The following is a 26863-nucleotide window of genomic DNA, read 5'->3' on the forward strand; positions in this document are numbered from 1 at the left end:
AGTCACCACGCAGACTGCAGCGGTTCAAGAAGGCGGCTCACCACCACCTTCTCAAGGGCAATTAGGGATGGGCAATAAATGTTGGCCTCGCCAGCGACGCCTACATCCCATGAACGAATAAAAAAAAAGCACAGTGGTAGTGCCACACAACACATTGGATGGTGTCCTAAGTGTGAAGACAGGACTTAGTCTCCACAAGGACTGTGCGATGGTCACCCCTACCAATACCGTCATGGACAGATGCATCTGCAACAGGCAGATTGGTGAGTATTAGGTCAAGTAGGTTTTTCCCTCTTGTTGGTTCTCTCACCACCTGCCGCAGGCCCAGTCCGGCAGCTATGTCCTTCAGGACTAGGCCAGCTCGGTCAGTCGTGGTGCTACCGAGCCACTCTTGGTGATGGACATTGAAGTCCCCCACCCAGAGTACATTCTGTGCCCTTGCTACCCTCAGTGCTTCATCCAAGTGGTGCTCAACATGGAGGAGGACTGGTTCATCAGCTGAGGGAGGGCGGTTGGCAGTAATCAGCAGGAGGTTTCCTTGTCTATGCTTGACCTGATGCCCTGAGATTTCATGGGGTCCAGAGTCAATGTTGAGGACTCCCAGGGCCACTTCCTCCTGACTGTATACCACTGTACTGTCACCTCTGCTGGCTCTGTCCTGCCGGTGGGATAGAACATACCCAGGGATGGTGATGGAAGAGTCTGGGATGTTGGCTGAAAGGTATGATTCAATGAGAATGGCTGTCAGGCTGTTGCTTGATTAGTCTGTGGGACAGCTCTCCCAATTTTGGCACAAGTCTTCAGATGTTAGTGAGGAGGACTTTGCAGGGTCGACTGGGCTTGGTTTGCCTTTGCCGGTGCCTAGTGGTCCGATGCCAGGTGGTCCATCTGGTTTTATTCTTATTGGTGATTTTCTGTACAACTGAGTGGCTTGCTCGGCCATTTCAGAGGTCGATTTAGATTCAATCACATTGCTGTGGGTCTGGAGTCACATATAGGCCTGACCAGGTAAAGACGGCAGGTTTTCTTCCCTAAAGGACATTACCAGAACATACTCGGTGCAAGAATGATTTATTCTACTGATTGAAATGTTGGATTCCCATTTGGGAGAAAATCAGATTCTTCTCCTGAAGGGCATACTCCTATACCTTGCACACACTTCCTGCAACACTTGTCTGTCATATCCATTGCCATCACGCTATTTCTGTCGATATTTCCGTCATGTCGGTTTGTTGAGTTTTCGGTTATCATTAAACTTACCTATTTTACTTTCCTCTGATTGAATATTCCAGGTTAGCCTCCAGGGTATGGGGCATTGTTGTTCACTTACCCGACAGACCCTCCAACTATATCTGTAAAAGATGTGGTGCTGTTCTCCACAGCAATACCAACCTTAGAGCTCCAAGATCTAGCCTATTCTCTGATTCTTCCAGGCTTGTCTCTCATGGCTGAAGTTTCTCCCAAATGGATTCCCCCCACGAATCCTGCCCTGACCTGAAGCCCCTCCCAACCACACCAGCCCCTTTAGGTGATTGATGCAAGGCACACTTCAATCCAAATTTCTGCCCTACCAAGTGCACCAAGTCAAAGTCAGATATTCTTTGTAACTGTGACCATGGTGCACTATCCCCCCTTGACGTTGGCATGGTGCACGATACAATTAACCACTCCATCCTCCTCCTCCTCCTCCATCATTTCTCTTCTGTAATACTGCCCTAGGAGGACTCCATTCCTATTTCTTCCAGTGAAACATCTCCTTTATTGGCTTCTCATCCCACCCCAGCATGGTCACCTCAGGTATGCCCCAAGATTCCATCCGTGGCTACATGCTGCACTTGGCAAAATCATTCATAGGCATGGGGCCAGCTTTCAAAAGTATGCTGACAATACTCAGCTCTACCTCTGCCACCATTATCATTCCTCAACCACACTGTGCTGTCCAATTATTTAGCAGACATCAAGTGCTTCAAATCAACATCGGGAACGCAAAAGCCATCCTGTTCACCTGCTACCAAAAATTCTGCACCTTAGCCCTCAAATAATCCCCTTCCCTGGCAGTTTGCTCAGGCTAGGCCCAGCAACGCACCAATTCGGTGTTCCATTTGATCCCAAACTAAGCTTCAAAAGTATCAGCAGTGGCTCAGTGGTAGCACTCTCACCTTTGAGTCAGAAGGTTGTGGGTTCAAGTTCCACTCCAGAGACTTGAGCACATAATCTAGGCTGACACTCCAGTGCAGAACTGAGGGGGTGCTGCATTGTCTGAGGCGCCATTTTTCGGATGAGGCATTAAACCGAGGCCCCGTCTGCCCGCTCAAATAAAAGTAAAATATTCCATGGCACTATTTGAAGAATAATAGGGGAGTTCTCCCAATGTCCTGACCAATATTTATCTTTCAATCAACAACTTTATTTCTGACGATAGGTCTTCGACCTGAAACGTTAACTTTGTTTCTTTCTCCACAGATGCTGCCTGACTTGCTGAGCTGCTCCAGCATTTTCTAACTTTATTTCATTGCTGATTGTGGAAGCTTGCCGTCTGCAAACTGGCTGCCACGTTTCCTACATTACAACAGTGACTACACTTCAGAAGTACTTCATTGGCAGTAAAGTGCTTTGAGATGTCCTGAGGTAGTGAAAGGAGCTATATAAATGCAAGTCTATCTTTCCATCCTAGCCACCAAGACCTTTTACCATTCACACAGCATTGCCCACCTCTGCTTCTACTTCAACTCATTGTCACTAAAACACTTACCCATGCCTTTGTCACTTCCAGACTGGATTACTCCAATTTTCTTTTCAATAGCTTCCTGAGCTCAGCCATTCACAAATTGTCACTCATTAAAATCTCCATCACCCGTACCCTATTTCATACTAAGTCCCACACTCCTACCATCCCTGTCCTTGATAATCTGCATTGTATCCTATCACCCATTGCAACAATTTCAAAATCCTTATTATCATCCCTCCTTTTCTTCAACACTATGTTCTTCCGACTCTGGTCTCCTTTGCATCACCCCCCTCTAGTACCATATTCTGCTACAAATCCTTGAGCTAACTTGGTCCTATACTTTAGAATGCTCTCCCTAAACTCGCCTATCTTGTTGCCTCTCTCACCTCCTTCATAAACTTCAAGACCTACCTCTTTGATCATACTTTTGATCACCTCCTCTAATTTTTCTCTGTCCACAGCTGGTTATCTACTTATTTGCAGCTCTTTGGGATATTTAATTGCATTAAAAGTGCTGTTTAAGTGCAAGCTGTCATTGCCTCCCTGGTAAAGTGTAGACAGATCTTGTTGGAAATGCCTAAGCAGTAGTGGGGTGGGGGATCTATACACCTGCATTCTTCAGATAATGGTGGGTCCACATAAATCACCTCAGATACAGTCAGACCCACCTCTGATTAAAGAGCTTGAGGAAGAGTTTGAGAAATAATCACATTAGGGTTCTCAAAATGAATTGTAAGCTACCTGAAATGCTAATTTGGAAGAAAAAATGAAAAAAGGCCAAAAATGCAAAATTAAAGTCAGAAATAAATACAATAGACAAAATGCAAATAAAAACGGCAACAAAAATGGAATTAGGTCAACTCCAAGCAAACCCTGAACAACACACCTTTAAGAAACAAACGCTGGGAATCTCCTTGAAGCTTATCCTGACTGGCCACTGTACCTTTGGCACAAGATTGGTGGAAATCCTAGATACACTGCATAAGCAGGGTTTCTGCTGATCTTTCACCGAAGTTACAGCGACCAATTGGGAGAACTACCAAGGAAATTTCCAGCATTACTGCTTAAGGCCAGGAATACACTTGTCAGATGCACCCATTTTATATGGGTCTAGAACGACTGGCACATTGCCTGCACAATTATCGGGAAACTGCTCCAAGGAGGCCATTGTGCTTTAGGTGTATAGTAGGTCTTAGGCTTACTAGCCCGATTTTCTGCCCAAAACATACCCACCAATGCTACCAGCGAGATGTATTGGAAATTCAACCCTTAAATGTACAACATACCATGATTCAATTGTTTTCCACAGATTTAGTTGTGATTTGCAGTATGTATTTAACTGGATGTGAACTACAGTGCTTAACTTCTACATCAATAATGGATGATGTAATTAATTTCTGATTAACAATTTTTAAAAAGATTAATTATTGCTGAAAAATAAATAATGGGATTGTAAATATCTTTCAAAATAGCTTGCGATCTTCTGACCACTTTTTTTTGCAACATTTCAATCAGGTCAATTTTGATGAACAATTTAACTAGAACAGTAATTGCCTTCATACCTCAGACTGTTCGTCTCTCACATCCACAAGCCTTTTCAGATGAAATGCCATTTTTCTGAAGAAGGAATTAAGATCCTCCCGGGAGATGTCAGCTAATTCCATCCACTGCATGTCAAAGACATTCTCCTGATTGTGAGTCACCTTCATAACATAAAAAATGGATTGTGATTTCTGCAGTGATCCAGTTATATACAACAGCATTTCATAGACATCAGATGAGGAAGAAACCTGAAACGCACAGAAAATGCAAACATCCTGCTCTTTACAGCAATGCTTTTTTGTGCAAACTGTGACCCTTAAAGTTAGCATGTTTGAAATGAAGGATTTTTAAAAACTTTTTAAAAATTCATTTTGAGCATTGAGATTGTCTCATCTTCTATTAATTGTGCATTATTCCATGGAATATACCTAAAGGAATATTAGATTAGGTAGTCTTTCACATACAAATACAATTATTGTTATAACTCATGGGTGGAGGGGGTGGGGTGGAGAGACAATTAAGGCACTATCACTTTAAGGGATGTGCACTCTGAGCTTTCAAGTGATTCCTCCACCTGCCATGCCTTTACTTCCTTGCCTAGAGACAATACTTGTGGACACCAAAATTAACAGCAAGAACACTGAAACATAACAAAAACGAAAGAGTAACTCCAAGTCACATCAGGTCAGAAACAAAAATGGGGGAGCGAGCCTTATGTACAGAGGTTGAACTTCTTTCAAAGAATAAAGGCAGCTATACCCTTCCTAAGTAATCTAATATTAATCCTCATTTGTTTTATTTCTATGCGCAACTAGAAGTATAGCAAGCCGGTAGAGAAATTGGTGGTGGGATTCAGAGGACATATATCATCAGGCCAGATTGGAGCACAGCCATGCCAGTGCACATCTTCCTGAGTTGACAAGTCATTATAGCAATTCTAGTGCCCTATAACCATCAATTAAATCACATGTATTCTGCTACCCCCATCCTTCCAACCAACAAATTTTCTAGTCCTCTCTCCTAAATGATAGGGTATGGATCCAGCACAGCAGGCAGCCCTCCAGCAGCTCACCAAAATGACCACGTTTCATGTGTGAGCTTGCACAATAAGCATTTGCAGCCTCTTCAATTGGTGGGGGCAAGGAGGAGGAGGGCATTGTGGTTGAGAATGTTCATGTCCTCCTCATCCACACACAAGCACTTTAGAATCATAGATCATAGAATGGTTACAGCACGGAAGTAGGCCATTCTGCCCAATGAGTCCGTGCCGGCTCTCTGCAAGAGCAATCCAGCTAGCCACTCCCCTGCACTTTCCCCACAGCCCTGCAAATTTTTTCCCTTCAAGTACTTTCCAATTCCATTTTGAAAGCCATGATTGTATCTGCCTCCACCACCCCCTCAGGCAGTGCATTCCAGACCATAACCACTCGCTATGTAAAAAAGTTTTTCCTCATGTCACCTTTGGTTCATTTGCCAATCATCTTAAATCTATGTCCTCTGGTTCTTGACCCTTCCGCCAATGGGAACAGTTTTTCTCTATCCACTCTGTCTAGACCCTTCATGATTTTGAATACCTCTATCAAATCTCCTCTCAACCTTCTCTGCTCTAAGGAGAACAACCCCAGCTTCTCCAGTCTTTCCACGTAACTGAAGTCCTTCATCCCTAGAACAATTCTAGTAAATCTCTTCTGCACTGTCTCTTAAGATCTTCACATCCTTCTGAAAGTACGGTGCCCAGAACTGGACACAATACTCCAGTTGTGGCTGAACGAGTGTTTTATAAAGATTCATCATAACTTCCTTCCTTTTATACTCTATGCCTCTATTTATAAAGCCCAGGGTCCCGTATTCTTTTTTAAACCGCTTTCTCAACCTGCCCTGCCACCTTCAACGACTTGTGCATATATACCCCCGGATATCTCTGTTCCTGTATCCCTTTTAGAATTGTACCCTTTGGTTTATATTGCCTCTCCTCGTTCTTCCTAATAAAATGTTCACTTCGCACTTCTCAGCGTTAAATTTCTCTACCATGTGTCCGCCCATGTCACCAGCCTGTCTATGTCCTCTTGCAGTCTATCACTATCCTCCTCATTGTTCACTACACTTCAAAGTTTTGTGTCAACTGCAAATTTTGAAATTGTGCTCTGTACACCAAAGTCCAAGTCATTAAGACATATCAAGAAAAGCAGCGCTCCTAGTACCGACCCCTGGGGAACACCGACCGTCCTCCAGTCCGAAAAACAACCGTTCACCACTGCTCTCCGTTTCCTGTCACTTAGCCAATTTCGTATCCATGCTGTGATTGCCCCTTTTATTCCAATGGGCTTCAACTTTGATGACAAGCCTATTATGCAGCACTTTATCAAACGCCTTTGATACACTACATCAACCGCATTGCCCTCATGGACCCTCTCTGTTACCTCATCAAAAAACTCTATCAAGTTAGTTAAACACGATTTGCCTATAACAAATCCTTGCTGGCTTTCCTTAATTAATCCACACTTGTCCAAGTGACTTAATTTTGTCCCGGATTATCGTTTCTAAAAGTTTCCCCACCACAGAGGTTAAACTAACTGGTTTGTAGTTGTTGGGTTTATCCTAACGCCTTTTTTTGAACAAGGGTGTAACATTTGCAATTCTCCAGTAACTCTGGTATCACCACTGTATTTAAGGATGATTGGAAGATTATGGCTAGTACCTCCGCAATTTCCACCCTTACTTCCCTCAGCAACCTGGGATGCATCCCATCCGGACTGGGTGACTTATCTACTAAGTACAGCCAGCCTTTCTAGTACCTCGTCTTTATCAATTTTTAGCCCATCCAGTATCTCAACTTTCTAGTTCGTTCCCAAATTATTGTTCTGTACTTTTTAAACATACCTCTTGAATATGAATTGCAACAGCAGCTTTTGTATCAAAATCAAGATTTTTGATCCTCTCGATAAATTCTTCTTTTCTTTCACACTGGAATAAAACAAAGTAGTTATGACCATTAAATTCATCTTCCTTTAATAGATGTGACCAAAAAACTTGAGAAATCAGCCTTTACAAGATTTGGATCAACTGGTTCACCCCAGGACAAGGAAGTTGAAAGTGGCCTCATTCAGGTTCTGGGCCAACTTGGAAATAAATCATCCAGAGCTATGGCAGACTGATCAAGCCCAGGTTCAGGTTGAGACAGAATCATTCCCTTCATCCTCAGTAATAATCTGATATCCACTTTCTCTCTGGAGGTGCGGGAGGGCTGTAGGTAGAGCTTCGTGGCCTCAACAGAGGGGGTTTTGGAGGAGTCAAGAATGCAGGGTGAAGGCAGTGAGTTGACAAATAAAGGAACTACTAGAGTTAGATCCACTACTCATGAACACCTGACACTTGAGCAAAGATGCAAATAGTGTGCCTTCTCTCTCTCCCTCAGCAGGTTTGGAATCTCTGGGTAACTGAACATTCCAAAAGAACTCTAAAGCACAGCAAAAGGATGCTACGACAAGACCAGTAAAACAGAAGCAAGGGTCATATACTCCAACACTGCAAAAGTTATTCTCCAACTAAAACACTTGAAAAGGACACGCACCTTGGAAGATAAAAACATCCAGATGGTGTCAAATGAGAACCCTTTTATCCTCTTGTATGGAGCCTCGTCACTTCACACTGCTGGATGGACTCAATCAGAAAAATGGAGAGTAGATTGATAAAGGAACCCTGGCAATCCTTCCCAATCAGCAGAGGTAGAGCATTACTTGCAGCACAAGTCTTGATAGTGGCCAGAAACAAACTAGCTCCCTGGTCAGCACCAACAACTTGCATTTATATAGTGCTTTTAAGGTGGAAAATATCCAAATGCCCTTCATAAAGGAAAAACAGACAGCAAGCAGTGGTAGAAGAGTTGAGAGAGATAACTGAAAGTATGGTAGAAAAAATAAATTAAGGAAGCTTTCAAAGGCAGCAAGAAAAGTAGCAAGGCAAAGGGTTTAGGAAGAGTGTTCCATAGTAGGGCCGAGATGACTGAAATCTCTGCCATCGAAAGTGGAGTGAAGGGAAGAGGACACGCACAGCAGACCAGTGTTGAAGGGACAAAAGCATCGGCTGGGGAAGCTTACAGGTATAGGGTGGGGTTAGGCGATTGAGGGACTTGTCAATGAGGACAATAATTTTGAATGTGATACATTACAGAGCAGGGAGTCAATAAAAGTAGGTGAGGACAGGGATGATGTCAAGTGCGGGTATAATGCTGGACAGGATGCTGGTAGCAGTTTTTGATGAGATTATGGAGCATGGGAGGACAGCATTAGAGAAGTTGAGCCTGGAAGTAATGAAAGCACAAATAAAGGTTTCAGCGTTAGTGGAATGAGATAAGAGCAGAAATGGTAGCTTTGCAGAGGTGAAAGCAACCGATTTTGGTGATGGATAACATATGGAGTTTGAAGCTCAGAGTATCAAGGATGTGCACCATCGTGTTGAGTTTCAGCAAGCAAGGTATGGAGTTTTTGGCAGGAGCTGAAGGTGGCATGCTTTGGCCTTCCCAACGTTCAGCTGTAGATGATCCTGACTCATCCACATCTTAATGTCGGACAAACATTCCGACAATACAGAAGCGATTGAGAAATCTACTGTGGTGGCGGAGATATAGAGCTGGGTGTTGTCCGCACACAGTCAGTGATGGTGGTCCTAAGCACACATTGGGGCTTACATCAAGCTTGATGTGTTGAACTGGCATATTCAACAGCACTATGCTAGTTCACTTAGTATCAGTCAGTGATGATGTCTTGCTATTCTTACATTTTCATTGGACACGTTCTAAGATACTCTGAAATTACTGGAGATGGTCCTAGTGAATCACAGTAAAAAATATGCAGAGTATATTTTACATGCCACATTTGCTAGAGAGGCAGCATTCATGACCATCCACCATGATGAACGTCATGTTGTACTTCTTACAGTATCTGAAGTTGTAGAAGTGGAAAAGACAAAAAACATTTGGCTACGTCGTTACCAACGGAAAGGTCGGCAGAATGATTGAAACAAAAAGGGAAAAATTAAGTATTCCTCAAGGTGTGGCTTGCCATAAATATTGTGATGGAGCAGAAAAAGTCATGCCAGGGATGTCCTGATATCACATCAATATATCCTGAAAGAGCACTGCTGTTTGCAAACTTTCCATGACAGAACAGTACCAAGAACAGGCTTCACTACAGCACTATTGGAGGATGTCAAGAACAAAGGACATTATCTTTAAAAATAAATTCAAAAGAAACTGAAAAGCTAAAGTGTGTTTTTAAAAAAAAATTGAACAAACATCACCGACCTGAACGGCACAGCCTAGTAGAAGTAGCAGAAGCTTCTTCATCTCTTCAATACCGTGTTCTGAAATAAATCAACCACCACTGTAAGCCACATGGTATTAAACTTAATGGGGTGGGTTCAAGTAATTGCCTACAAACAGGTTAAATTTTTGTTTGAAAAATCTGCAGTTCTGTTAACTGTAATAGTACAATGGTCTTGAAGAAAATATAATCAAACATTAAACATTAATCTGCAGCCAGAACATCAATCTGAAAAATTAACAGTGATTACATCAGTCATTAAAGCTTTAGTGAGGACATCACAAATCAACGGAATGGATTGGCATAGCCATCATTTGACCCATAACACTCAATTGCATGAGGAGAAAAATGAAACAAAAAGATTCCCATCTCTGCAAAATGCATTTTGAAAAGCAGGTGTGATTTCAGAGCAATAATCCGACCTCAATATTCAGATTGCAGTTATAAGACAGATAACATCATTTTTATGGCCTACAATCACAGCACAGGAGACGACTATTCAGCCCATCATGCTTGTGCCGGATCTGTGAAAGAGCTATCTAATTAGTCCCACTCCCGTGCCCTATCCATGCAAATTTTTCCCCTTCAAGTATTTATCCAATTCCCCTTTTAAAGTTATCATTGAATCTGCTTCCACCACCCTTCAGGCAGTGCATCCCAGAGTAGGGTATTATTCTCAATCTTTCCATCAGACTACAGTCTTGCAATCAGTCCTTGATATTTATTGCACTTCATGTAATGTATTACTGGTATATCTGCATGTCCTGAATAGAAATGTTCCATTTCTTTCGCATCAGGATTCTCTGTCAAAGCAAAGCAGTTATCATCTTGATAACAGACTGTTTAGGTTCAAGCTAAGTGGTTAACTCTTGTTGCAGATTTTAAAATAATTTTGTCTCCAGTTTAAGTTTAAGATGCTCAAATGAACCTGAATCAACAGTTAAGATGCTCACTTCACACCATTTTGGCTTTGGTTCAATGTTTTTACTGTGATCTTATCACAGGTTTTCTCCCAATAGTATATGCAAGGGAAAAATGATGCAAAATGAATACAAGTGGCCCTAGATTTATATCCCTGGGTACATGAGGAAACTATGCAATATTTATGTATGTAAACTGAACCGAATGCACAATCTACTTCTCACAACAGATATTTTAGTCTTGCACACACTAGGTATTAATGTAAACAGCCCATCTTGAAATAAGATAAACTGCACACATTATTAGCAAATTCAGCATTCTACAAAGAACATATCTATCCAGTGCTACAATACCATAGTACTGTCACAGCTAGAGAAAATCCCATTTCTCACTCTTGGGTTTAAAACACTTCAAAACCACATGGACCAAAGTACTTGATGATGATGGTCGTCATGTACCATGTGTATCCAACAAATGTTTGGAGAAATAGTGAGCTAATGAGCCTCTTCACAATTATGACTAGAACAAAGGAATAAGAGTAGGCCATTTAGCCCCTCGAGTCTGTTCCGCCATTCAATGAGATCATGGCTGATCTGTGACCTTACTCCATATACTCATCGTAGCCCCATATCCCTTAATACCTTTGGTTAACAAAAATCTATCAATCTATCTAGAACAGCACCTTGAGTTGTTGCTGATGAGAGAAAGGGTATTCTGCTGAATTGTAACACAATCCTAGATATTGTAAAGGGAAACACCTTAATTATCAGTGTCTTTAAATCATCCCGTTACTTTAGAACAGATAGTTAGAGGCAGCTTGGAAGCAGATCTTGTGTTGAACTCCCTTTCATATAACAAGATTTATTCACTGGCATTATGAATGAGGAATGCTACTTACACTGGTCCCCATAGAAGATATGACATGGACAAAATATTTTATAGCAAGAGAAGCACTGTCACAATACATTTCACGTATTGGTACCAATACATTTTAGGAAAAATTGCATTTAGGCAATACCAATATGCTTTAATGGCTTCTTGTGAGATGCTCTAAATGCATCACCTTAAATTTCTCCCAAAGTGAGGCACCTCCAGTATTTCATTCTTTTGTTATACTGTAAAATATTTTTTGCACAAAATTCAAGTTTAGAAGGCAAAAATTTCAAATGTAATTGTACAGCTGGATGTTTTTCACAACTTAAGTGGACAAAGTATGAAGATTTCACAGGTCTATCATTATGCTTTACAAAAATCTTCCTAGCAACATAGAAGAGGATACTCCATGTAAGCAAATGGAGCCAAAAGACAACACATTTGTGATGATCATAATGAGTCTGTGTAGTGTTCTACTTTTGGAAAGTAGTTTTCTAAGTTTTGCAAAAAGATAAAACATACAAAATGGAGAATGTGTCTTATATTTATCCAGCAGGAGGAGAAATCAACTTAGAACACAAACACAAAAACACTCCGTGTGGAAATGTTACTACAAAATTACATTGGCTGAAAAGTCCACAAACTAGTACACATGCCTAACCATTGATACCTTAATCAAATTACAACATGCAACTCCAATAGTGCTCTATAGGCCCTCAGTACAAACAAAGAAAAACAAAATAAGCTAACAGTTTTATTATTTCAATATCAGTTAACCCTATCTATAATCTGTAATTAAAAGTCTTGTGTTTCCCCTTTCAAAGGATACAGACTTGAAAGCATCACACCTAGGAGGTGTCACATGTCTATGGAGCAAAACTAGGGATCAGCTAGAAAGTTTTTTGATGAGGTAACAGAGAGGGTAGATGAGGGCAATGCAGTTGACGTGGTGTATATGGACTTTCAAAAGGCGTTTGATAAAGTGCCGCATAATTGGCTTGTCCTCAAGATTGAAGCCCATGGAATAAAAGAGGCAGTCACAGCATGGATATAGGATTAGCTAAGTAACAGGAATCAGAGTAATGGTGAGTGGTTGCTTTTCGGACTGAAGGGAGGTGCACAGTGGTGTTGGCTTGGACTTGGGTGTACAGGCGATTTCAAAATTTGCAGATCACACAAAACTTGGAAGTGTAATGAACAGTGAGGAGGATAGTGATAGACTTCAAGAGGATAGAGACAGGCTGGTGGCATTGACAGACACGTGGCAGATAAAATTTAACAGAGATGTGTGACGTGATACATTTTAGTAGGAAGAACTAGAAGAGGCAATATAAACTAAAGGGTATGTTTCTAAAAGGGGTACAGGAACAGAGAGATCCAGGGGCATACGTGCACAAGTCATTGACGATGGCAGGGCAGGTTGAGAAAGTGGTTAAAAAAGCATATGGAATCCTGGGCTTTATAAATAGAGGCATAGGGTACAAATGCAAGGAAGTCATGATGAACCTTTATAAAACACTGGTTCGGCCACAACTGGAGTAATGTGTCCAGGTCTGGGCACTGCACTTTATGAAAAATGTGATGGCCTTAGAGAGGGTGAAGAAGAGATTTACTAGAATGATTCCAGCGATGAGGGACTTTAGTTACGTGGATAGACTGGAGAAGCTGGGGTTGTTCTCTTTGGAACAGAGAAGGTTAAGAGGAGATTTGATAGAGGTTTTCAAAATCATGAAGGGTCTGGACAGAGTAGATAGAGAGAAACTGTTCCCATTGGTGGAAGGGTCAAGAACCAGAGGACATAGATTTAAGGTGATTTGCAGAAGAATCAAAGGTGACATGAGGAAAAAAATTTTCACACAGCGAGTGGTTGGGATCTGGAATGCACTGCCAGAGGGGGTGGAGGAGATAGATTCAAATCATGGCTTTCAAAAGGGAACTGGACAAATACTTGAAAGAAAAAAAATTGCAGGGCTACAGGGATAGGACAGGGGAGTGGGACTAGCTGGATTGCTCTTGCATAGAGCCGGCATGGACTCCATAGGCCAAATGGCCTCCTTCCGTGCTGTAACCTTTCTATGATTCTATGAAGTACTTATCTGCTAAGTTACCAAATATCCAATTGACTAAATGTGAACAAATCAAAAGCAGTGCAATTCCATCAGTAAGTACCAATGAGAAATGAGTTAAGCAGCAGAAAACTGAACCATCAAGTCACTATTTTATTCCCCCAAAGCTACCAACCCCAAACTGGCAAGTAGCCAAAACCAACCAAATTGCTCAAAAGATTTTATGAACTTAGTTTAAGCCACCATCTTTTTTGGTTTTATGGTTCATCAGGTAAACTGAAAATTCACTCATTACATTTACAACACAAGCAGCTCGGAAAAAAAAATAAACAATTGAGAATAAAATGCTATTCTTACTCAGTTACTTATACAGTGCTGTACATCATTGGAAAATGTTTTCTAAAAAAATCCCTACTTCTGTGTTGGGAGCCTGGGATTCAAGTTAAAGTGCCTGGTTGTAGCGCAATTAAGTTAGGCTTTGGTGACCTAGGTGCTGAGCTGCTCTTTCCACTTACACATGCAAATTACACCAGAGCTTGCATCAGTTGAAATGTAAATGAGCATAACCAGCAAACGTGGCGTGTAACTCCCTCTGGAAATGGGGGACTTAACTTTTTTTTAAAATCAGCGTAGCTAAAATCGGGAAAATTCAGGGCCGTTGTCAATTACAACAAGCTCCTGTCCTGTTCATTGGATTGCCAACCATTTATTTTTTCCCAGCAGAAAGAGGTCTACAAAATTTTCTTTTTTGAGTGGGTAAAGCATTACAAGTCAACTTTTCAGCTGTAGTTTAAGAGAAAGTGCTTTGTAAATATGCTAGTGAGAACTTTTGGTTTGCAAATTAGTGGGATTTTTCCTTCAAATATTTATCCAATTTCCTTTTGAAAGTGACTATTGAATCTGCTTCCACCATCCTTTCAGGCAGTGCATTCCAGATCATAAGAACATAAGAAATAGGAGCAGGAGTAGGCCAATCGGCCCTTCGAGCCTGCTCCGCCATTCAATAAGATCATGGCTGATCTGATCCTAACCTCAAATCTAAATCATTATGACTTGCTGCGTTAAACAATTTCTCCTCATCTCGCCTCTGTTTTTTTTATTAATTACCTTAACTCTGTGTTCTCTGGTTACTGACCCTTCTGCCACTGGAAACAGCTTCTCCTTAATTACTCTATCAAAACCCGTCATAATTTTGAACACCTCTATCGAACCTCCCGTTATCCTTTTCTGCTCGAAAGAGAACAACCCCAGCTTCTCTAGTCTCTCACGTAACTGAATTCCTGCATCCCTGGTACCATTCTGGTAAATCTCCTATCCACCCTCTCTAAGGGCTTGACATCTTTTCGAAATTGTGGTGCCCAGAATTAAACACAATACTCCAGCTGAAGCCTAACCAGTGATTTATAAAGGTTTAGTAAAACTTCCTTGCTTTTGTACTCTATGCCTCTGTTTATAAAGCCAAGGACTCCCTATGCCTTTTTTATCAGCCTCCTCAACTTGTACTGCCACCCCCAGGTCTCTCTGTTCCTGCACCCCCTTTAAAATTGTACCATTTAGTTTATATTGCCTCTCCTCATTCTTCCTACCAAAATGCATCTTTTCACACTTCACTGCGTTAAATTCCATCTGCCATGTGTCTGCCCATTTCATCAGTCTGTCTATTTCTCTTGAGGTCTGTTACTATTTTCCTTACTGTTTACTATATTTCCGAGTTTCGTGTCATCTGCAAACTTTGAAATTATACCCTGTATACCCAAGTCCAAGTCATTAATATACACCAAAAAGAGCAAAAAGATACTGAATACAATTGAAAAAAAAAATTGTGAGAGCCACATTGAGACATTCAAAAGTGAGAGGAGACAGGGGGGAGGAGTGACTAACAGAAAGAATATAACAAACAGTAAGAAGAGAGCGAGAGTGATAGACACCACAGTGAGAGAGAAAGAGAAAAAGAAAAAAACAGGAAAAAACATTAAAAACAGACCACCTCAAAATAAATTAGAGAATGGTAAAGAAGCAGAGAAACAGTTATTGGAAGGTGAGTATAAAGAACGACCTCAAGATGAGAGTTGTGCAATTTCCCTTGGAAATGTGTTACATACATCATTCAATGGCAATGGTCACATGCGAGCTGCACATTCAGCGAGTGGAACCCTTTTCTGTTCATGTAGGAGACATCAACATTGTATGTCCAAATGGGCCTATCAATGGTCCCTCAACAACGATTTCTTCCACAATTGTTTTTCTTCCACCCTCAATACTAATGTCCTTTAGGGAAGGAAACCTGCCGTCCTTACATGCTCTGGCCGATGTGACTCCAGACCCACAGCAATGTGGTTGATTCTTAATCAGCCACTGAAATGGCCTAGCAAGCCACTCAGTTGTACAATCTCACTACAGAAAGTCATAAGAATAAAACCAGACGGACCACCCAGCATCGGACCACTAGGCACCAGACACGTCAAAGGCAAACCAAGCCCAGTCGACCCTGCAAAGTCCTCCTCACTAATATCTGTGCCAAAATTGGGAGAGCTGTCTCTCAGACTGGTCAAGCAACAGCCTGACATAGCCATACTCACAGAATCATACCTTTCAGCCAACGTCCCAGACTCTTCCATCACCATCCCTGGGTCTATCCTGTCCCACCGGAAGGACAGACCCACCAGAGGTGGCAGTACAGTAATATACAGTCAGGAGGGAGTGGCCCTGGGAGTTCTCAACATTGACTCTGGACCCCATAAAATCTCATGGCATCAGGTCAAAGATGGGCAAGGAAACCTCCTGCTAATTACCACCTACCGACCTCCCTCAGCTGATCAATCAGTCCTCCTCCATGTTGAGCACCACTTGGAGGAAGCACTGAGGGTAGCAAGGGCACAGAATGTACTCTGGGTGGGGGACTTCAATGTCCATCACCAAGAGTGGCTCGGTAGTACCACTACCGACCGATCTGGCAGAGTCCTGAAGGACATAGTTGCCAGTCTGGGCCTGCAGCAGCTGGTGAGAAAACCAACACGAGGGGAAAAACCTACTTGACCTCGTCCTCACCAATCTACCTGTCGAAGATGCATTTGTCCATGACAGTACTGGTAAGAGTGACCACTGCACAATCCTTGTGGAGACGAAGTCCCGTCTTCACACTGAGGACACCATTCAATGTGTTGTGTGGCACTACCACCGTACTAAATGGGATAGATTCAGAACAGATCTAGCAGCTCAAAATTGGGCATCCATGAGGCACTGTGGGCCATCAGCAGCAGCAGATTTCTATTCCAGCACGAATCTGTAACCTCATGGCCCGGCATAGTCTCACTCTACCATTACCAACAAGCCAGGGGATCAACCCTGGTTCAATGAGGAGTGCAGAAGAGCATGCCAGGAGCAGCACCAGGCATACCTAAAAATGAGGTGCCAACCTGGTGAAGCTACAACTCAGGACTACATGCATGCTAAACAGCAGAAGCAACATGCTATAGACAGAGCTAAGTGATTCCACAACCAAAAGATCAGATCAAAGTTCTGCAGTCCTGCCACGTCCAATCGTGAATGGGGGTGGACAATTAAACAACTAACGGGAGGAGGAGGTTCTGTAAACATCCCCATCCTCAATGATGGCAGAGTCCAGCACGTGAGTGCAAAAGACAAGGCTGAAGCGTTTGCAACCATCTTCAGCCAGAAGTGCCATCATGGCCTCCTTCCAATATCCCCACCGTCACAGAAGCCAGTCTTCAGCCAATTCGATTCACCCCACGTGGTATCAAGAAACGGCTGAGTGCACTGGATACAACAAAGGCTATGGGCCCCGACAACATCCCGGCTGTAGTGCTGAAAACCTGTGCTCCAGAACTAGCCGTGCCCCTAGCCAAACTGTTCCAGTACAGCTACAACACTGGCATCTACCCAACAGTGTGGAAAATTGCCCAGGTATGTCCTGTCCACAAAAAGCAGGACAAATCCAATCCGGCCAATTACCGCCCCATCAGTCTACTCTCAATCATCAGCAAAGTGATGGAAGGTGTCGTCGACAGAGCTATCAAGCGGCACTTACTCACCAATAACCTGCTCACCGATGCTCAGTTTGGGTTCCGCCAAGACCACTTGGCTCCAGACCTCATTACAGCCTTGGTCCAAACATGGACAAAAGAGCTGAATTCCAGAGGTGAGGTGAGAGTGACTGCCCTTGACATCAAGGCAGCATTTGACCGAGTGTGGCACCAAGGAGCCCTAGTAAAATTGAAGTCAATGGGAATCAGAGGGAAAACTCTCCAGTGGCTAGAGTCACGCCTAGCACAAAGGAAGATTGTGGTGGTTGTTGGAGGCCAATCATCTCAGCCTCAGGACATTGCTGAGGGAGTTCCTCAGGGCAGTATCCTCGGCCCAACCATCTTCAACTGCTTCATCAATGACCTTCCCTCCATCATAAGGTCAGAAATGGGGATGTTCGCTGATGATTGCACAGTGTTCAGTTCCATTCGCAAGCCCTCAGATAATTAAGCAGTCCGTGCCCGCATGCAGCAAGACCTGGACAACATCCAGGCTTGGGCTCATAAGTGGCAAGTAACATTCGCGCCAGACAAGTGCCAGGCATGACCATCTCCAACAAGAGAGAGTTTAACCGCCTCCCGTTGACATTCAACGGCATTACCATCACCGAATCCCCCACCATCAACATCCTGGGGGTCACCATTGACCAGAAACTTAACTGGACCAGCCACATAAATACTGTGGCTACAAGAGCAGGTCAGAGGCTGGGTATTCTGTGGCGAGTGACTTACCTGTGATTCCCCAAAACCTTTCAACCATCTACAAGGCATAAGTCAGGAGTGTGATGGAACACTCTCCACTTGCCTGGACGAGTGCAGCTCCAACAACACTCAAGAAGCTCGACACCATCCAGGACAAAGTGGCCCGCTTGATCGGCACCCCATCCACCACCCTAAACATTCACTCCCTTCACCACCAGCGCACCGTGGCTGCAGTGCGTACCATCCACAGGATGCAGTGCAGCAACTCCCCAAGGCTTCTTCGACAGCACCTCCCAACCCGCGACCTCTACCGCCTAGTAGGACAAGGGCAGCGGGCGCATGGGAACACCACCACCTACACGTTCCCTTCCAAGTCACACACCATCCTGACTTGGAAATATATCGCCGTTCCTTCATTGTCGCTGGGTCAAAATCCTGGAACTTCTTACCTAACAGCACTGTGGGAGAACCTTTTCCACACGGTCTGCAGCGGTTCAAGAAGTCCGCTCACCACCACCTTCTCACGGGCAATTAGGGATGACCAATAAATGCTGGCCTTGCCAGCGACGCCCACATCCCATGATCGAATAAAAAAAACACATCATCCCCATCATTCCTCAAGTACAATATGTACCTCAGTCGATTAAACTCCATGGGCCACAGATTAGGGGTGCACCAGTCATGTAACCAACCTGGGAGAGCTAGCTCGCCCACCTTAAACAGTACTTTAGGCCCTCTCTAGGCCCAATCTTCCTATTACTGGAGAAAAACAAGGGCAACAAACTTTGCCATTGTAAACATACCTTTCCAACTTTCCTTCACTACACCCTTCACCCTCACTTCTGGTAATAAATGCAAAGAGCACATGGACATGTAAGTGTCCAAAATTAAGACCATGCTTTCAGTTCATCTCAACCCTCTAAAATGTTTCACTTGGCGTCCACTTTTCCACCTCGTTAAGCTCTCTAAGGAACACTAAACAAATGCAAGTTGTTGATGCTGCAAGTATATTGCCCAAGAAGTCTCCACAAATGTACCAAAGCTACATATTATTCAATTTGACAGAATCCGCTCTCAAGTCATAGTAGTACATAAACCAAACGTTTTCATTTTATTTAATTCTGTGAAAATAGGCCATCCAACCTTATTATATAATCAAGATTTACATTCCACACAAACAATTACAAAGGATGGTGAAATATATTACAGCCCAAAACATAACTGGGATAGAAAAGTTTAGTTAAAATAAAAGTGGGGAGAATCACATGTTTTGTGAAGTGTTGGTTCAAACTTATCCAAAATCCAGACGGAGGAGTATAGAGTGCACTAATATGTTTGAACTCCAATGCCCTGAGTTCCCCACACAGTGACAGGTTCTGATTCAATCATACCATGATTAGGAGGTACCAGAGAAATGGTGCCCAAAAGGGGGACAAGTAATAATATTTTGTTAACTACCCTGAGGTATTTTAGTGCATCTCATAGCAGCTGGTTACAGAGTAGAATTTACAAAAGCTAGAACAAATCTGCAGCCTATCCTCTTGTCTGGGAGATGCATGGTTTTACAAGATGGCTGTGGATCCAGGATGGGTAGAGTTTTGGGGGTGGGGGGGGGCAGGGAAGGTGAAGAGAAGAAATAGAATTGCAAAACAAATTGCAACCACTCATTTACGTAAAATATTAACAAAATACAATCCTCCTTTATGTCAATGGTTTATAATCAAAAGTATTGTGAAATAAAATTTAAAACAAACATTGTATAGACCTAATTCAATCTGGACAATTTGCCATTTTTGCTCACAATTTCATACCTATTCATTTCAAGGATATAATTTACAGCTGATTTTATGAAACTGATGGTCTATATCAAAAAGCAAGTTTGAAAGATTTTAATTCAATCAGCACTTAGGACTCGATTTCCTTCAAGGCTCAAAACCCTCAAAAATATACCAACTGTAAACATATAAAGCTGTTTTTTCTCATTTGTACAGTAGCAGACATATTGGTCAGAAAGTTCCTCAGAGCTGGACCCGCTACGGCACCATAACCATGCCGGAAGTGCGGCAAAAACCCGGTTAACGTAATGGGGTTTCTGCCACACTTATGGCAAAATTACGGTGGAGGAGCAGGTTCAGCTCTGTGGAAATTCTCAGCCATTTAGAACAGACATTTTTTCAACTTATGCCTCTAAAACATAAAAAATGTGCTCAAGATTCCTTAGTATTACATATTCCTGCGTACATTCAAAAGTAAAGTGAAAATAAAATATTTAATTTGAATCCAAAAAGGCACCTTTACTGACTACGTTCGCCACTGTCTGACACTAAAAGCATATAAAAAAGCAAAGGACCCCACTGCTTAAAGCCAAATGGGTCTATTCAAAATGACACTGACTTCTCTATGGAAGGGCAGTAAGTAGCTTGTATTCTGTATCATGTGGGCGATAGATCACAGAATGTGGCTTTCCACTCAACCATTTTTGATGTAAATTAAAATTCCACTCAAAGAAAATAAAGAAATGGAGAATCATTGGAAATATTTTACAAATGATACGTAAATTGATTGACCGATACAATCCAGAGTGTGGTGGTGCAGGGATTGTCATCAGCCTCATCCACACACCTTTCACACATCTGCACTATTCGACCATGACAGACACATTCTCGAAAGAGCTCACAAGGCTAACACTAACACTCCTTTCTTGCAGGACAAGGTCATACACAACATGAGGAAGCAGGAGGCGGCCAGAGGTGAACCTGCCAACACATCCTTTCCCCATTTGAGGAGGATGTTCTCAATATTATGAACAGAGGGTGAGTCACGGCCATGGCAAGTGGCAACACTTGACTAGATGTCCCCGTAAGTTTCTTCACACCTTACCCTCTTTATCCCTCCTCACCCTACACATTCTGCAAGGCAAACTACAGCTGATTTCAGCAACCACTCATCTCTCTGCTTACCCTTGACACTAAAAGCTAACCCTTGTCCCTCTTTCATTTCAGGAAGAGAAAATGTCGAGGTCCCTGTAGCGCTTGATGAAGAGGAGGGCAGCCTTCCTGAAAAGGCACAATCTCTCAAAATAACCCTAGGAAGTGCCAACTCAGAGACTGGCACCATGTGTACTTTACAGGGTAGGCTAGGGGAGAGATCTTCATGTAGTGAATCATTGGTCACAAGTGTGCAGGAGCTAGAGCAGGAGAATAGGTTGGTATAGGAGCCAGTTCTCTGGAGGGAGATATGGCATACTAGCCCTGCTGTAGAGGACACAGATGTTGATTTCAAGGACCCAGACTACCATAGAAGGCTCATCGGCATAAACCAGGAAATGCTAAGTGCACTGATCTGTCTGCCAGCGAACTTGCGCACAAAGGCTGAGAGCATGGAGGAGTCCAGCTTGGGGCTTCGCAGAGCATGGAGATCAAGCTGTCAAGCATGGAGCAAGTAATCAGCTCCATGAACATGCTGGCAGTGGAACCTACCTTGATGGAGCCTCTGGTGACAGCTGACAGCTTCCATGGAAGCTCACACTGCTGCCACCTTGGCTCCAGGGGCCAGGGTTGATAGGGGTTTCGAGAGCACTGGGAGTTCTGATGCACAGCACCTCGTGAGTGGCATTGGAACCATGGGAGAGGCACCTGATATCTTCTCAGGTTGAAAACATGCCTGCTCTCCTGCCACCCACCCTGCCCGTGTCCTTGTTAATGCCAAACAGCCAGGTGGGCCAGATTGCCCCTACCTATGCCGAGATGCTGCAGTCAGGCTCTTAATGCCCAGAGCTGCTCGAGGTTGCCCACCAAGGCCATCTGAAGTGTCCTCAACAGAAGCTCAGCAGCCTTCTACCTCCCAAGCTGTAGCCACTAGGGAACGACATCATAGCAGTACCAGGATAGGTAAATGAGCGCACAAGACAGGCACTAAGGGTTCGCAGAAGGGCGATTCTTAATTCTACAAGTTAACTACTATTATTCAATTATGAAGTGAGGCAATACATTGATTTTAAAATTCTCAACCTGTTTTTCAAATCCCTCCATGGCCTCTATCACTAACTTCTACCAGCCTTTCAACCTGCCGAGATCAAATTTTGTTTGATAATCACTCCTGCGAAGTGCTTTGGGACATTTTACTACATTAAAAGGCACTACATAAATGCAAGTTGTTGTTGTAGTAAACTTTTTTCCCCCTGGATTTGGTGTTGGTGTTAATATTTGTAGTCAAGTGAGAGCAACACCCATGAGGCCGGACCGTAATCTGAAGGATTACAGGATGTGGCGCTTCTAGAAGTGTGCTACCAGGATGCAAGAGAAGTGGAAGGGTTTTGGGATTTTCTGGTGGTTGCACAATAGGGAACTAACAGGAGTGAGATTGTATGATGTGGTAGTGCAGAGAGCCTGAGGTGTGGGAATATTGGAGTTGATGGGGCGTGTGTGTGATGTAGAGAGAGCAACTGGACTCTCGTTATAGGAAAACTGGGAGAACAGTCCTGGGATGTTGAGAAGCAGGAGGGCCATCATAGCATTTGGGAGCACTTGGGAGTGGGAAACAATGCTGGAATTTTGGAGGAATGGGTGAGAAGTGATAGGGCATCACAATACTGGAAGAGGGTTTATGGGCTGGGGAAGTACTGCAGCGGGTTCTGAGGTCTGGGAATAGTGTCAGGGTGCGGCAGTGTTGCAATGGGGGTTCCAGGGTGCAGCTGAGAGGGTGGTGTTGGGGTATGATGTGAGGTTCATCTCAATACTGACCCATTTATGCCTAAAAATTGGGCTGATGTGGAACCAAAATATAGTGTGGGATACCGAACCGCTGACTTGCCACTGGTAGTCTGCCCAATCTCATTTTCGGGCGGACCTCGATTTAGTTAGCCACAGCTCCTATCAGAAACAGGAGGGGGCCTAATGAATATATGCAAATCAGGTTCAAGTAATGTCATCAAGACCCCTGACATCATTTCTCTCTCTTCAAGCTTGGCGACTGCCAGTTCCTCAACACACCCATAAATCATGGGTGGTACAAGTTGGGTGGCAGCCATTTCCGGCCAAATTTAAAGGGGTTCTCAGCTGCTGTCAGGTGAAATGCTGTAAAGTTTTAGGAGACGTTTTGTTTGTATTACTAGAGCCAAATTTGGCTACTGGCCTCATTTCAATGAAAGCGGCAAGCTACCGGCATCCTAATACACCTCACTGGTCGGGGCCTGAACAATTCTGGCTGGTTTTGACACCGATCCAGTCTGCAGATAGGTCCTGGGGTGCAGGGTGGGGGGTACCGCTGGTTAGGCTGCTCAAGACCTGGTACAAGGCTGAGCTTGTGCACTTTCCTGCTCTGCCCATTTGTACCCGAATTTGGCATCAGGGTCCAACGACCTGTATAGGACCCCGATTTGCATAGTAAAGCAGCCTTACACTTGTTTCAGCCGGGCAGGCAGCTTGCCCATTTCCAGGCCCGCCTGACTATAGCACTAGGCGAGCCTTGTGTGTCAATGAGGCGGCCAAGGTGCCCACCGCATTTCAACTCCCAACATTATTCAGGCACAAAAAGGACGACAGCCAGTTGGATTTCTCCCCCATGGCATTTCCTCAAGTAACGATGCCAAAGCCTGGTCAACTTTGGTGACTTCTTCCAATACAGCCTACAAAGAGTGTCCTATGCGATAGCAGTTTGCTGTGCTACATTACTTTGCTCTGCAATGGGAGCCAACATCGGACGAGAGTTTTCTTTAAGAGAGAGAAGACAATGATGAGAGGATGGTGAGGAAGCAGAAGGGCTCTAACATTTCCCGCAGCCAGAGCACTTTTGCAGCAGCTCACTGAAGAGTGCATAAGCTGAACAATCCCTGCTCCCTTGCATCACGTCCATCATCACTCAAAGTCCTTCCACTCTCAAATAAACATTATTTGCCCAAAGATCAACATTGATATTCAGATCAACTAACATTGCAGTGTCACCAGCTAACACAGGAACCCTCTATGCACACAAAGATTTTAAAAAGGATTATAAATTTTCCTGCCTTATATAAGTGCCCAACACCAATTAATCCCATGGCCTAGTGCCTGTTCCAAGTGCTCTCTGACCTAGTCCAGTGCTCCTGCAAGGTGCTTCCCAGTAGCTATGGCTTGAGAGGATTAAGACTGCTGTAGCTCCTCAGCTGTTTGTGGTCGGCAACCTCAAAGAGCTTCGGCCTGAGGGGGCCTGGCTGCAGACTGCAGCAACTCGTTGGCTGCTGGGGCAGTCTGGTCCAGCTGGATACTGGCACCATGGCAGTCGCTGGTTCAAAGAATCCCAAAGGTCCAAACATGCTGACATCCCGAGACATGGCACCACCTTCCCTTCTCGATGCACAACTGCCATTGCTATCAGCTGATCCAAATGAAGCCCCTATCTGTTCAATCTCAAGCCTGTCAAAGACGGAGGAGATGGGTGAACCCAAAGCACGCATGGTCGCAGTTTGAGTATCTCCGAGAGAGGTTATTACTGGTGCCACAGACTCCTGCAGAGGGAGCCTAGCTGTAGCGTCCATTTAGATGACCATATGCACCATGGTTGACTGCAAGGGGTCAATATCATGTGCCAGAAACCCACACACGTTGCTAGAGGACTCCTCCACATTCCGATAAGTTACAGAATCTTCCTGGCAGGCAGTCCAATGCATTCAGCAATTGACGGTGCAAAGAAAGCAATTTTCTTTTGAAGGCTGGGCCCCTCAAGAGAGAGCTGGGACGCATGCTTGCCCTCTGGTGAACTGTTTTCTAGGCTGTCCTTTCCACCTGCACTTGCTCTTGCTCACTTGTGCTTGGTAAATCATCCAGCGCAGACCCCTCTAATTCACAATATACACCAGGCAGGGTGCCAATTTCTGTGCCACCAGCAAAAAATGCACCTTCTCTTTAAGGGGATGCAGCCAGCCCACTGGATTTCTGCACTCCCAATTGGGATCACTATTAAGCTGGCAGCTTGCCAATTATATTTAAATGAGGTTCGACCATGAAAACTGCGCGGGCCTGCTGTCGGCTGCATCAAGCGGCTGGAGCAAATGCCCTGTCCATCATCCACCTGATCTACGCCAGATATGAAAATCGACCCCTCAGAATATTTTGACATAGAGACAACCTCAACAGAACTTCAAATGTATATGTAGTTAACCATAAACTAATAGATCTCAAATACAATAAAGCATAGATAGAATAGGAAAACATTTACATTTTATTTTGTGCTCTAGTTCTCATATGTCACTTTAATACTCTTCAAAAAAAATCTGTGGTTATAAAACAGCTACTTGTGTGTACAAATTAAAGATACAACCATTTTTGAATGGGGATGGTCAGATGCAACAGGGATACATTAGACTGTAGCTTAAATCTGGCTTCGAATAATTATAAAATGTAATCATTTTGAGAATATAAAAATTAAATGAGTAAAGGGGGAGCAGGAGAGAAATTCTAACCTCTATTCTCACTTGAAACTTACTGATTTTTATACTCTAATTCTATATTCACACTTCAAATTAACATTATTCAAAACATTCCTCATTCTTATAAATCTGAATCATATCCCCTCATAACTTTCTTCCTCCAATGAAAGCAAATTTAAAACAATTCTTTCTCTTTCATTTTCTTATCCAATAAGTTGCTTGCCATCATTTTTCTATCTTCAACTTGAAGCTAGTGTGCTGACAATCCCACTGTCAGTACTTCCCTCAGTCAATCCCACCCTCAGTACTTCTGACTTACCAGCCAGCATAGGGCAGATCTTTCATGCATGAAAGTACCTATGAAGGAAGGCATTTTAGTTTTATGGTAGTCTTCTACCTAATGGCTTTGAATAGAATGAACTAAATTCACATCAGACTAGCAAGGTCAGCAAACTGTCATCTAGCCATAGGACTCTACTTTGCAACTTTCAGACAGAGTTAAGCATTTAACTAATTGAGATACCGATCTAATGCTCTAAAAACACTGATGCCAGTTAGTATCTTGATTTGTTAACCAATTTTGGTCACATTGTTCCTAGGTGTTAATAGCTTCCATGAATCTCAGATCCTGCCTTATCCCGTCCCCCACCAAAATTTTAGTAAACACCAAAACCGCAAAACCTAAAAAAGAACCAAGATGTTGCTCAAATGGTATCAATCCCTAATTTTTCCTTGGGCAAAATTCGCCATTCTGCAAAGATTCATTATTGCCTTTGAAGACCCTCACTGTACAAATACTTATATGTTAAGGTACGTACTTCATCACAATACCCTTTGTCTTGTACACATAGTAAAAAGGCAGTTTTCATAAGCAGACCAACATTTCTTATACTATGAAATAGGACTCTACTTTGCAACTAAAACCCACATTCTTATACATGCCATGAGTGGTACAACAGCATGGGGTTAGCAATGATCTCTTAGGAGGGACAGTAAATAGTGCAGATGGGAGCAGGAAGTTGCAAGGCGACATGGACACAAACAGGAGTAGGCCATTTAGCCGCTCAGGCCTGTTCCGCCATTCAATGAGATCATCGCTGATCTGTGACCTAACTCCATACACCCGCCTTAGCCCCATATCCCTTAATACCTTCGGTTAACAAAAATCTATCAATCTCAGATTTAAAATTAAAAATTGAGATAGCATCAACTGCCATTTGCGGAAGAGAGTTCCAAACTTCTACCACCCTTTGCATGTAGAA

The 26863-nt window shown here is 43.3% G+C and overlaps 1 protein-coding gene across 6 annotated transcripts in view; it reads right to left on the bottom strand.

The window, feature by feature from the left end:
* Nucleotides 1–26863, bottom strand: part of LOC137324578 (girdin-like) — a 233772-nt gene that overhangs the window by 142130 nt on the left and 64779 nt on the right. For all 6 annotated transcript variants that reach the window (XM_067989025.1, XM_067989023.1, XM_067989024.1 and 3 more), the window contains exons 5-7: nucleotides 9573–9631; nucleotides 7151–7234; nucleotides 4291–4431 (exon numbers count right to left, since the gene is read on the bottom strand). In XM_067989025.1, coding sequence (XP_067845126.1) covers nucleotides 4291–4431; nucleotides 7151–7234; nucleotides 9573–9631 — 284 coding nt within the window. The remainder of the gene's footprint in view (nucleotides 1–4290; nucleotides 4432–7150; nucleotides 7235–9572; nucleotides 9632–26863) is intronic.

The sequence above is a fragment of the Heptranchias perlo genome, chromosome 8, assembly GCF_035084215.1.
Source record: "Heptranchias perlo isolate sHepPer1 chromosome 8, sHepPer1.hap1, whole genome shotgun sequence".
NCBI lineage: Eukaryota > Metazoa > Chordata > Chondrichthyes > Hexanchiformes > Hexanchidae > Heptranchias > Heptranchias perlo.